General features: G+C 35.0%; 1 protein-coding gene across 3 annotated transcripts in view; it reads right to left on the bottom strand.

Moving 5' to 3' along the window:
* LOC150102474 (serine/threonine-protein kinase Genghis Khan-like) overlaps positions 1 to 13,377 on the bottom strand; it is a 550,831-nt gene that overhangs the window by 224,350 nt on the left and 313,104 nt on the right. For all 3 annotated transcript variants that reach the window (XM_090399333.1, XM_090399335.1, XM_090399334.1), the window contains exons 21-22: positions 9,494 to 9,602; positions 1,969 to 2,111 (exon numbers count right to left, since the gene is read on the bottom strand). In XM_090399333.1, the coding sequence (XP_090255459.1) occupies positions 1,969 to 2,111; positions 9,494 to 9,602 (252 nt within the window). The remainder of the gene's footprint in view (positions 1 to 1,968; positions 2,112 to 9,493; positions 9,603 to 13,377) is intronic.

Genomic DNA, 13,377 nt, shown 5'->3' with positions numbered 1-13,377 from the left:
GTACTAAAACAGTGGCCTCACTCACTGTCAAAATGAGGACAGTTGATTAAAATATGTTTTATAACTAGAATGGCATCATATATATGAGGTGTGCTGAAAAGTTGTGATAATCACCATGAAGGAATTGACATATCTTCTTATATATCCTAAAGGAAAAATAACAAATTATTATTTGATGAAACATTTTTGTTCTCGATGTTTATCAGAACTTTTTAGCCCTCCCCCCATATATCATGCACATATGAGTCAATCAGTCCTCAATAAAAAATCTGCATGTCAGGTGTGGAAACAAGCTAAAACTTCCTGTGGCCTGTTCCTGCATAACCTGCACTGCAAGAGTGATTACAGGCTTAAATTCATGTAGTTTATTTGTATTCTGTTTTTGTTATAATGAATGCCGCTAGGATAGCAGTGTGTGAGTGAGTATATGTTTTACTGTGAGTATATGGGCCTGCCGACAATGCTCACTATAGCAAACTTGAAGGGACAGGATTACAGAAATAATTTCTTATAGAGGGTAATGTGATACAGTGCATTTCTTTTAGAATAGTGTGGAGCCCATGGGGATTTGATTAGGACTTTTGATAGGTTGTTATAATGGAATATGCTATAGTAGTGAGAGTTGTTGGAAATAGTTTTGCTGAGGATGAAATGCCCTGAGTGTAGTCTCATTTCCCCTGATCCCACAGACAGCAGTGAATATGAAAAAATGTGATCTTATAGCATGCAGAGAGAGCAATGAATGGATGTAAATCATACTCTTTTTTGCAACACTTTGCTCTTCTATGTTCTAATTCAAGTTATGTGGAATGCTGCTCGGCCATATAGGTGCACTTCAATGGGATCTAATTGGATATGGTGTAGTATCTGAGAAGACTGCATCAGATATTGTTGATAACCCCAAATTATAACTTGCTAGGAAATATTTTGATATCCTTGCGAAACTAGAGCATTTTATTCTGTGCATACTGAAGTGCTGCCAGCAGACCAAGGAATACATGGCTTTCCTAAACAGCATGGTGATAAGTTACATGGCAAAGTGTATGCAAGCCAAGGCAGAAGAGAATTTGTATGTGAAAAATTTTACTGTAATGTTAGACATCTATCTATCTATCTGTCTATTTACGATATAAATCAAGCTCATGCAGATTTAGAATGGTCTGGCTGGCAGCTGTTACATGACAATGCACCTCCTCACACAATAATCACAATGATAAGAAAGCTAACGGCACGCATGTGGATGCACAGATGCATTCAGAAGTTCAATGTCAAAACTATCCCTAATGCTATACAAGGATTACAGAAAGGCCTTGAATCTTGATCATAAAAAGTGGGACTTATTGCAATATTCTTTGTAGACAATCCAACTAGTTAACCTAATAGGGCCATCTGGGATCGGTTGCCTTTATGAAGCAGGAGCTAAAGCAGTGCAGGCAAATTATTAGGGTCTCTCTTTCAAGATGTCTGCAGGTCACATTGCATGGTAAATATATTTGATCCAAGAAGTTTGATCTAAATGAGCTGGAGAACAGGAAAGTAAAAAAAGCCACAGAAGTAGAAGAAAAAGAAATGGGTCTGCACTAGTAGTCCTCTCCACTATGAATAGATACCCAAGATGGAGGAATCTGGTCATCCAATTATAAAGTCTAATGTGCTAAGTAGGCCTCTATACTAGACCTAATCAAATGCCTTGGAAATCAATAATGTCTACATAAGTTTCTCCAAATTCCAAACCTGTCCATGGCTTGGTCCAGATATGGGCAAATGCAAGTTATAGAAATAGCAGAATCCACATGGCTATTTCTTGATGGGGCAATAATCTAATGAGAGATTTTTTATTTTTATTTATTTATTTTTTTTTTTTTTTGCGATCAGCCAAACACAGGCTCACCTATATGCTAGAGGACAGATGATAATTTATATTAAACAATAATGCAACTATCTAAAGTACAGAAAAAATAAACTTACTTTTGCTGTGACACAAGCTCAGCTCGTACTCGACTTAGTTCCTCACTAATAGCTTGTTTGGCTTGAATTTCGCATTGCAGACTTGACTGCAAATTCAGTATCTCCATTTTGTCAAGCTTTTGAGACCGTCTGTTTCTCCAATTCTATAAGATAAGTATAAACATTTCATGACTTTCACAAACCAAAAGTAACAAGATCTACTTTCTCAACTAAATATACATTCCAAAAAAAAATTAAAAAATACACACATACAGATATATAAAATATGACATTTCTGAAGAAGGTATTTCTTAACTTACTGAACTCTTGGTAGTTCACTCCTGCCAATACCAAAATTTTGGGTGATTTGACAAAATAACTGGCAATATGATAGGCCATTATGGCTTGGTCATAACTTGACCAGCTTTCTGATGCATTACTATTAGATGACCAATCTATTTAGAACAGAAAAATTTTAATGCTTGAACGGAGTCTATCACTATGCAGTCACAGATTAAAAAATGGGTCTAATTCACATACATGTGGTGAAAAGGAAGAGAAGCTAGTGATGAGTAAATCATTTTCATTCAACAGTATAATAAACTAAGGATAGGCATGCAAAGTGTTCGATATACTACATCAGGCTCTATTCCAAATGTACTTATCGATGAATGCCTTTGCTTATAACCCCTTCAAAATACTCCCTATTAGACATAAACACACTTATCCTAAACACCTTTCACTTCTCTGAATATGTTTTGGGAGTCATTCTTTGATGTATGTATCTTTAAAAGTATACTTACTTTTAAGCACTGACCGAGAATGCACTTACAAAAAATATATTTCTTTGAGATTTTGATTTCCTGAATGAGAGTTTTTGATCTCTTAAGAGACTGGTTGGTCTCTGAAGAGAACCAACCAGTTCAAAACAGCTGTCAGGCCAGTGAAACCTTTATCAAATGGACTAATAAAAGGTGAATATATGGATGCTTGGGAAGCACACATATTTTTTAAGTAGTCCAAGCTAAGACAACTTAGGGATGCCGAAGATTGTATTCTCATAAGCTCTCAGGTCAATTTGTGTAACTTTTGTGGTTTCTGCAAACATTCAGCTTTGAAATAATGTTGGATTTAATACCCACTTTGCTTATATAATTATTATATTGTGTTTAATTTTAGGAATCATGCAAAGCCAGGTAACAATTATGGGAGTCTTTAACAGGAAGAAATACAAAAATATAATATCAATGACATTGCTAGGTGTGCACCACACACCTAGCATACTCTGAATATATGTCCCTCAACACACACACACACACACACACACACACACACACACACACACACACACACACACACACACACACCGTACATATATTTAATACACTTGAGGATAATAATTTCCCAATCTTCTGGAAGAGAAAGGCAGTAACTACCTGTAAAATTTCTCAGTTTTTGACTTTTCTTTTCCATCCTCTAACTAATCACTGTCTTTGATTAAAAAAAACTAGAGATTTCTCTCAAAAATTAAAGGACGCAACTTCCATATTTTAGATGTTATGCCAAGTTTTAACATTGTATTCCTTTTCATCATCCTCATAATGACATTAAAATTTTTATCCCAAGAATTTCCATCTGACAGTACAGCCTTTTCAAATTTATACTCACTTCTGATATTTCATCAGGAATGATAACCTTTACAAACAAGTTGGAGAAACTGCAGTGGACTCACCTCAATGATTCAATCTTGGCTAATTTTTATTTGGATTACACGAGGAAAAATAATTAATAATTTTTTCTCGGGTAATCCAAATAAAAATTATTAACTCAACACTAAACCTTACCTTTTGCTATGATAAGTAGATGATGTTTTCACTATCTGGAGTGGCAAAGAATCAGAACTCCTTTCCATTCTACATGAAATTAATAATTTACATCCTTGAATCAAATTTACTTTGAAGAAAGAATTTTTGGAAGGAATATCTTTTTTTAGATATGTAAAGAAAAGCTTAGGTGTCATTCTAGTGGTAAGACTTATACGTTGGTTAGACATAACTGGTAATTAATTTACGGAATTAACAACGCATGTAAAGTAAATTAATTAAAGATAACTTTAATGAATCACTTCTATATTTCGACAATGTCACATTGTCATCTTCAGGAACATAAAGATATGGTATGTGCACTAAAGGAACTAACAAAGCAAATGAGGAAGAAATTAAGACACTAATTTTGTTCCTAAAGTCCTAATGGTGCCCTCTTGCGGGCTAATTTGGTAGTCTTGGCCGTTGGGCTGAAGTTCTCATAATGAAAGTCTCCCAAATTTGGGGCAGTTTCATGCACCCAAATTTGTTGAGGTTAGGAACGTTTTTTAGAGCTGCTGAAGATTCTTTGAATAATCTTTCGTATTTAAACTTGCTGCGATGGATTATTTTTGTCTTCTTCCAACGAATTTTATGGTGGGTATCTAAGGCATGGTCTGCCAGCCCAGAGCGGCTGTACTGGTGAAACCGGATGTAGTCTTGGTGTTCTGAAATCCTGATATTTGTTGTTCTGCCTGTTTGGCCAAAGTAGGACAATTTTCAGCTGCAAGGGACCCAGGCTTTAGGAACAAAATTAGTGTCTTAATTTCTTCCTCATTTGCTTTGTTAGTTCCTTTAGTGCACATACCATATCTTTATGTTCCTGAAGATGACAATGTGACATTGTCGAAATATAGAAGTGATTCATTAAAGTTATCTTTAATTAATTTACTTTACATGCGTTGTTAATTCCGTAAATTAATTACCAGTTAGGTGTCATTCATTATTCATAATAATGCTTAATGGTATAAACAACATCAAGAGGGAAAAAATACATTTATTAAACTCATTAATATTCTGCTGGTTTTCTACCCAGCATCATCAGAGCACAATGGCAACTGTGACAAGCACACAGCACTAAACTAATTGTAGAAACAATTTAAATTGTAACTGACACCTGATATCCCCTTTATGGGTTGGATAACTAATTAAATTAATTAGTTATCCAAATTTTCCATGTTATCCAAAAGTTAATTTAGAGAAGTCCAGCTATTAGGTCTTAAAATGATAGTGTCCCAGATCTTTGGTTAAATTAATACAACCATAACTGTTGAGATTAGGAGTGCTTCATAACTGATGCTGATTCTAAGAATAGCCTCTCAGATCTGTAACGACCACTATGTAATATAGAGGTTTTTCTCCATCTGATCCTATGTGAAGGAGTAATCCCAACTTGCCATACAGATTATTTCGGATGTAATTTTTGTGTCCTTCAAGGCGGATGTTAACGGATTTACCATCTGTCCAAAGTAGGCTAAAATGCAGGCAGAAGGAACTTTGGCCAAATGTAATGTTTTATCTATTTTATATGGGCTGTGTCATTTGAACAAATAATGCTGGCTTGGTGAGTTAAGTGTTTTGAGGAAAGGTGGTGGTGGTGTAAATACCTTCCAATATGAATGGGTTGTCTGGAGACAGATAAGGATAATGAGCCATTAGAAGGCTGTGATATTAGTGTATCTAAAAAGGGGAAGGCTATTATTACTTTCTTTTTCTATGGTAAAGTTTCTTTTAGGATACTGGCTGTTAAGATGCACCAAAAAAATGCACCTAATGTGTCTGGATGATGAGGCCAAACAGCAAACACATCATCGACATAGTGCAGACAAACTGTTGGTTTTAGCATGACTGTATTGAGTGCTTGATTTTCAAAATGGTTCACATAGAAGTTTGCTGGGGAGACTATAGCAGTCCCATCTAGTTGTTTGTATATTTTTCCTTTCCATAGGATAACATGCATATATGGTGAATTTGAATAATTCAATTATGTTAGGGAGAAAATGTGGCTTAATAAGGTCAAGGATCTCTGTCAAAAGTACATTAGTGAAAAGTGAGGTGATACCAAAACTGACTGTGATGTCAGAATCTGTCAGAGTTAGATTTTCTATTAATGTTTTCAAGTGCATCATGATGGAATGAGGGTGAACTAAGGATGAGGGCAAACAGTGACAATCAGCTGCTGGAACAAACTCCAAATCACCATCAGCAGAATTCAATTTGCACCATCAACATAAGAGGTATCAATGGAAAACAACTTACAGAAGAATGAGAGAACTACCAGGTCAGAATCTGTCAGAGTTAGATTTTCTATTAATGTTTTCAAGTGCATCATGATGGAATGAGGGTGAACTAAGGATGAGGGCAAACAGTGACAATCAGCTGCTGGAACAAACTCCAAATCACCATCAGCAGAATTCAATTTGCACCATCAACATAAGAGGTATCAATGGAAAACAACTTACAGAAGAATGAGAGAACTACCAGGTGAACATAATTGGTATTCTGGAAACAAAGAAGACAAACACAGGTGAGATTATTCTAAATAATCACTACAAGATGCTATATTCAGGCAATAACAATCAATGAAAGGAAGGAGTAGTTACAATATTTAAAACTAAATATGAGGAGAAGCTTCTGGAATGGTAGTTTATATCAAATAGTAATGTGACCAAACATTCAAATGGGGAATGGGATAATGGGATTTATTCATGCCTATGGTCCTAAGGTGTTCTAATAAGGAAAAACTGGAAGAATTTTTTGGGTCATTGGAGAACACGTATGACACAAAGAAAGAGTTTGTCCTGATTGTACATATTAACAGCAGAGTAGGAAATGAATATCAGACATACAGAAATGTTTGAAAGTTTGGAGAAAGGGGCAAAGCTAATAATAACAGTAAATAATTGATGGATTTCTGTTCAGGACATGGAATGCTCATTACCACTATCATGTTCCAGCATAAATGATGTACACAAAATCCCATATACATAAGAAATAAAGGTCTCTTTACTATATTATACTTTACAGTAATATCTTCACACTGATTCAGGATTCAAGAGTATAGAGGGAGTTTGAAATAGGAATTGATAGCCATTTAGTTTTGAACAGTAAACTCAAACATACAAATATTATTCAAGAAAATATGAAAAATTTTGAAGACAAGAATCCAAATTTGGAGGCTCACTGAGAAACTCTGAAGATAACACTGAATGGTTCTACCAAGGAAGTATGTGGCAAAGTTAGCAAGGATAAAAGAAATTTCAACCCCATGTTGGACTCAAAGTTAAACAGACATCATAGAAAAGAAGAAAGCATATCATAAGTTCCTAGCAAGGTAAAGCAGCATGTGAGACAATACTGAGAAAAATGTAAGAAAGCAAAGCAATGTGTAAAAGTAGCAAAACAAAAAATTATCTTAACAAAAATTTGTCTTTTATATTCTTTGGTAAAAATATAAAAGACAAATATCAGAAAGGTGGCAAAATGTTCTGGAGTTTGCTGAAAAAAGCTTAGAAATGGAGGAAAGAGAACTATGAAAAAATCAGATATAATAAAGGTAATATAAAATCTTATGATATAGATATACCAGTCTGGAGTAATTTACTTGAAAGTAATTTATCACACTCATATCACTTTTACCAGCTTCATATCCATCCTCATTTGTTGCACTTCAGCAGAATTCCACATTCAGGTGGCTTCTTACCATAGTGTTATTCTAATATGCAAGATCTTTTGTTTCTTTTCAAATCATCAGAAGGCAGATAAAGCAAAGAAAAAGTTGGTCCTTAGAAACTATTATCTGACATATAGAAAAGAGCAAAGCTAATACTAATCATGAGCCCCTGCTCGATTTTCTATTCAGGACAAGGGCTAGTCATCATCATCAACAAAAATTCACATGGAGAAAATACACAAGAAAAGTCTTGTTGACTATGCTATATCTTCATGCTGGACACAAGAGTAGACAGAGGATTTGAAAGAGGAAGTGATCATCATTTAATTTTAAGCAGGATAAAAAAAGGAATTTCATATTGAAAGGAAAAATATGTAAAAAGGTTTTACAAAGAAACACAGTTAAACAGCTTTTGTAGGTGGACTGTGGACTGAAATATACAAATATTATTCAAGAAAAAAATTAAAGCTTTTAAAAAGAAGAATCAAATCTTGGAGATTCAGTGAGAGACTATGAAGAAAACACTGACTGACTGACTGTGCCAGGAAAGCATACTGTCTGCAAGAATATTAAAATCAGAACTTCAGGGTGGACTCAGCTGCTACATCATTCTGTTTCATATGCTGATGTTTCTGTTATAGTGGAAACTTCAGAATAGTTTCCAATATAATGAACTGATTTTTGGTAATTTCCATGTTTAAATTTCCAGAGCTGGTGCTATTATTCATGTCTTTGCTATTTGACTGCATGGCATACAGGCACTGTCTTTTACATTTCTTTAATAATATCTATCCACGAATTAGTTTCACTGTGGAAGATACTTTAGTTGTTACAGGCAAGTAGATGGGCCCCCTCGTATGTTCAGTTTACATAAGGCCCCCCCCCCACGCACACAGGCTGATACCTACATGCCACTTAACACCATAATCCTGTCCAGAAACTTTGAATTTTCAAAACTTTAGCCTTCAGGGCAAAGAAAATTTCACCCTCAGGACCAGCACTACATCTGGAACAACAGGCTTTACTCACATTATTTCAACAAAATGGTACTACAAGAAAGTTCTCGCAAAACTCCTTAAAAAGAACAACAAATCCCCATCCCTAAACTAGGCTGTGCATATACCATATCTTAACACTACATCAAAGGCACAACAGATAAACTGAGCTCCCTCCTAAAATGACAGAATCAGAACAGTACACAAATCTCTAAAAAATATCCACCTGCCTAAGACAGATCAAAGATCGCCTAGACCCTCTCTCTTTCCCAGGTTAGATCATCCCTGCCAGTGTAGAACTCAATATTTCGGACAGATTAGATGAACTTACTTAGATAAAGAAAAAAAATCTGGAATGGAGAACCAAATAGCAGATTATTCCAACATACCTCAGAGAAAGATCACTTCAGGAAATGGAAGAAAGCCAGGCTGCTTCAAAAATCCTGCTTTAAATCAAAGAGACTGTTCCTGGAAGTGACAAGTGCTACAGAACCCAGTCAACTGTAAGAGAACAGATGGCATGATCACATAGATTTTGGTGTACTGCCCCATCTACCCACCATCAGCATTAACAGGATCACTATCACTCAGTGAAGACATCACTGGCTTCACTGAGAGTGCAGTGTTAAATTGCCTTTGAAAATGCTAGCTTAAGTTAGCAAAATGTCGGCTGTAAATAATTAATTGTATAGCTAGTAAATTATTTATTTATATTCTAATGTCTATGTAGTTTTCTGTTCCAGAAACTTCAACATGAATGATTTTTGGTAATGATGAACCATACTAATAATTCAATTTGAGAAATATAACAGATATTCTACATCAGGACCAAACCATCAAATTGGCTTTATATAGAATGTAATATAAAAAAGTCAGCGCACACTTTTCCTTAATTCTTGAAGACAAAATGTTGGTCTGAACAAAATGAATGCTTCTTGAATAAATGAAGAGTGTATACTAATAAAGAACTGCAAACTGCATTTTCTGTACACTTTTTAAAAACTGATACTACTTACAATTGTTGAGGTAGCTGGAAGACCAGTTGATTTCAGACTTTCCAGTTCTTCTGTCATTTTAGTAGCCAGTGCCTGGAGATATCCTCTGGCATCTTTTTCATCACTAACCCTATGAAACAAAACAACAACTAGAAAAGGGAAGGTGGTAAAGATAAAGTGAATACAAACCTCTGGAGTGAATTCACTTACATTCAACTGTATGATAATACTTAAAAAAATTTAGTACTGCTTGTTATTATATATGTACAGAAGTAGAAAAACGAATTTAGTCTTTCTTTCACCTCTAATAAATATTTATGATCCTCTATAACTTTCAACATATATTTCTACAAGCTGAATAAGCAGATTTCAAAAATGACTGAATACTGCATGGTTATCATCAAATATGATACATTGAAACTGAAATGAATATTATTTAGTTTGATGGTAGTGAAACATTCAGATTTTTAAAAGCAGGACTGAATGGAAGATTTTGGAGGGAGGCCTTCATCCAACAGTGGACACAAAATGTCTGAAGAAGAAAGTATTGAAACGCCATATTAATATTGAAATCGATAGCATTAGGCTCGAAGTTCAATTCTAGTTGCTGACTAGAGGAACTTTTTCTAAAGCCTTTCTTAGACCAATTCCTAAATCAGTCTATCTCCAGCATGGACAAGTAGGGTTTTTTACTCCTGGAAAATTTGGTTTTTAATCCCACAATTCAAGAAAATCAGCCACAGAACTTGCACTATTTTGGACAAAAATATACAGTATTAGGGACCACAGGATGGCAGCAACTGTCTGTCATACTCTCCTTCCCAGATACCTATTAAAATAACTGATGATCTTGGACCAGCCATCTGACTGGCTAAGGATGAAGACTTACTGCTCTGTAATCTCAAAAAGTTAGACAGGACTGAACAGCCTAGCCAACCTCTTTTGGTGAATAAAAGGAAATAGCAGATTTATATTACTATTTTTGATATTGACACTCAAAAAGATACCAAGATGTTACTGAATATATGAAATCAACACCAATAATATTACTAGTTGTTAAGTATGAGAAAATGTGCAATGTATAGAACTTAACAAATCTGAGTAACTGCAGATTAATGTACTTACAAGGCAAGTCATAGTAAAAAGGCCTTGTACATAAGTGATTAAAGAACTCGCATAATTAAATTACCCCCCCCCCCCCAATCTGGTTATATGAATGAAATAACAATCATAAAATGCTTTGTATCTGCTATTTCAATGGTACCTAAATGCACTTTCCATTTCACACTGCACATCCATGTTTTTAGTGAAACTAAAAACATGTCATAGCTGGGTAGGGTGGTTAATAAATATTTAACACACACTGATTTCAAATGGAATTAAACAATCTATTTTTGTTGAAAGTTTTTTCACTTGTATACTATAAATTAAAGATACCAAAAAATTATATTCTTGGTTTAATCCTTTATCCAAGTGTAAGCAAACAATGCTTGTACACAAAGTAACTTCAAGTCTGGGCAACTCGTACATAGAGGATTTCTGATGACTTCAACATCGAGCAGTAAACTCAAACACAAATATTATTCAAGAAAATATGAAAACTTTTGAAGACAAGAATCCAAATTTGGAGGCTCACTGACAAACTCTGACAAATGCAAAGCACATATCCTTATGGACGTGTATGCATTATGGGAAGGGTTCAACCTTGGTATCACTTCTGGGAGCCAAACCCAGAAGTGATACCAAGGTTGAAGTAATGTAGAAGTCATATTTCATATATACAAGTAACCAAAAGGTGTCAACACCTTATTACTAAAATACTCTGGATTAGAGATAGATGTTGAAAGTTTTTCCACTTGGTTATACTTGGTATCACTTCCGGGTCTGGCTCCCACATGAGATGAGACCTCCCAGATGAGACCTCAATAAAGGTCGAAACCAGTCTGGGTAATGACCCTTCCCATAATGCATAACATTATACATGTCTGTAGGATATGTGCTTTGCATTATGGGATACTAAGCCAAGTGATGTGAAGTCATTAGCCATATACAAGTTGCCCAGTCGTGAAGTTACTTCACATGCAAGCGTTGATGGTTACACTTGGATAAAAGATTAAACCAAGAATATAAGTTCTTGGCATCTCATATCAGCGGTTCTAACAGGCACTTAGGAGTCCACAACCTTCCAAGTATTCTTAGACTTCTCAACTGTAATTCGAGGATAAGGTGGTTAGCCCCTATGCTTTCCTGAAGTGTCCTATGTCTGTAGATGTGTGTGTGTTCACGAAGCCAGTTTGCCTGTTCTGTGGGATGAAAAACCTGAGCTTCCGGGTGAAAAAAAGCCCCTTACCTCCGCAAGAGACCAGCTAACTCACCTTTAGTCAAAAGAGACCAGATAAGGGTTCCTCATGTCTTCGACAGGAATTGAGCCCAGGTCTTTCCTATAAAAGGGCTTCACCTATACTGAGTGAGCTATGGAGGCTCATCTATTCTCAATTATTTTTGTTTAAATAATCGAGAACAAACAGCCAATGGTAATTTTGATATGTTTTTTTTAAATGTTCAACTACTATTACATTTTTTGTGTCAGTAAGCAAATTATTCTTGTACTTACTTACTGACACACAAAATGGATGCACAAAAGAAATCTGCTATTGATCCAACCACATCAGGAAGGCAATTTGCCATTTTGATAACTGAAGGGTCATTGTTTTGAACGTTGGATAAACAGTAGATTACTGTATGTGGAATCCATAAAAAATTTGTTGAGCCATTTATATTGGCCCAATTTGCATGAAAAGGATTACTTATTATCTGACTAAGTGAAATTAAGTAAAATTTTGGGATTTCAGATGTATACTATAATATCTCGATGTGGTTCAGTGTTAGTTTCAATCAGAAATTTTATTTGCAAAAGTAGCAAAAACAAATGATGGTGATACATCCACATTGGTTGGGTGGAATTCAAGTGATTTCAATTTTGGTGAGCAAATGAAAATTATCTTTCTGCAGTACATAAATCAAAAATAGATTAAAGTTTCATAAACTACATTCAAAATTTGGATACAATTGTCAGCTTTAACTGAACATCCATTCAACAAATCAGTCTAAATGCTGTAAATTCGTCAGTATTTGTCACACACATAGTGATAGTATCAAGAAAATAAGAGCACTATTAACTGAAAATTCAATTCTGAATGATCTCAAGTTTATTTCATGTAAAAGTTATAACAGGGAAAGATGCTTTTTTTTTTCCTTTTTTGCTATATATATATATATATATATATATATATATATTAATCCCACATACAAGAGGTCTCAAGACAAAACATAAATGATAATGCTGTGTGTGTGTGTGTGTGAGTGATTAGAGAGAATAAAGGAATCTCTTAATACTGGTTAGCATGGGGGAACTATTCCAAAGGACAAATATACATGGAATGAAAGAAGAGGATGAGAAGTTTGTTTGAAGAGTTTGGAGCCACAGAGTATATGGATGTTGACCAGCAGCTGCTCATGACCATATGTGATTAGAGGGAAGTGGAGGAATGGTGGTAGAAAGTTCAGTGGAGGCAGAATTCATGGGAAAGTGATTGGAAGGAGTCAATCACTTCCTTCTTGATAGAATCAAACATTCAGAGGAAGGTTTTTGGTGCCATGCTACCACAGATGTTAAAACAATATTCTAAGGTTGGGCAGATTTGAGATTTATAGTGTTAGGAGATGAGAAGTAATGTTTAGAAAGAAAAAAAAAAAATCAAACTTTCTGGAGGCTGAAGAGGCAATGAATGTGATATGTTCATTGCAGGATGAGCTAGATGTGAAAGTCAGCACAAGAAGAGAAAACTGATCTTGTGTGGGATGGAATGTTATAAAAAAAAATGAGAGAGAGAGTGAAGCATGGT

The sequence above is a fragment of the Typopeltis vanoorti genome, chromosome 10 (genome assembly GCF_054136105.1).
Source record: "Typopeltis vanoorti isolate ZY-2024b chromosome 10, IOZ_Tvanoo_1.0, whole genome shotgun sequence".
Lineage (NCBI taxonomy): Eukaryota > Metazoa > Arthropoda > Arachnida > Uropygi > Thelyphonidae > Typopeltis > Typopeltis vanoorti.
Note: the sequence above shows the minus strand (reverse complement) of the source record. Positions and strands in the feature narration are given on the sequence as shown.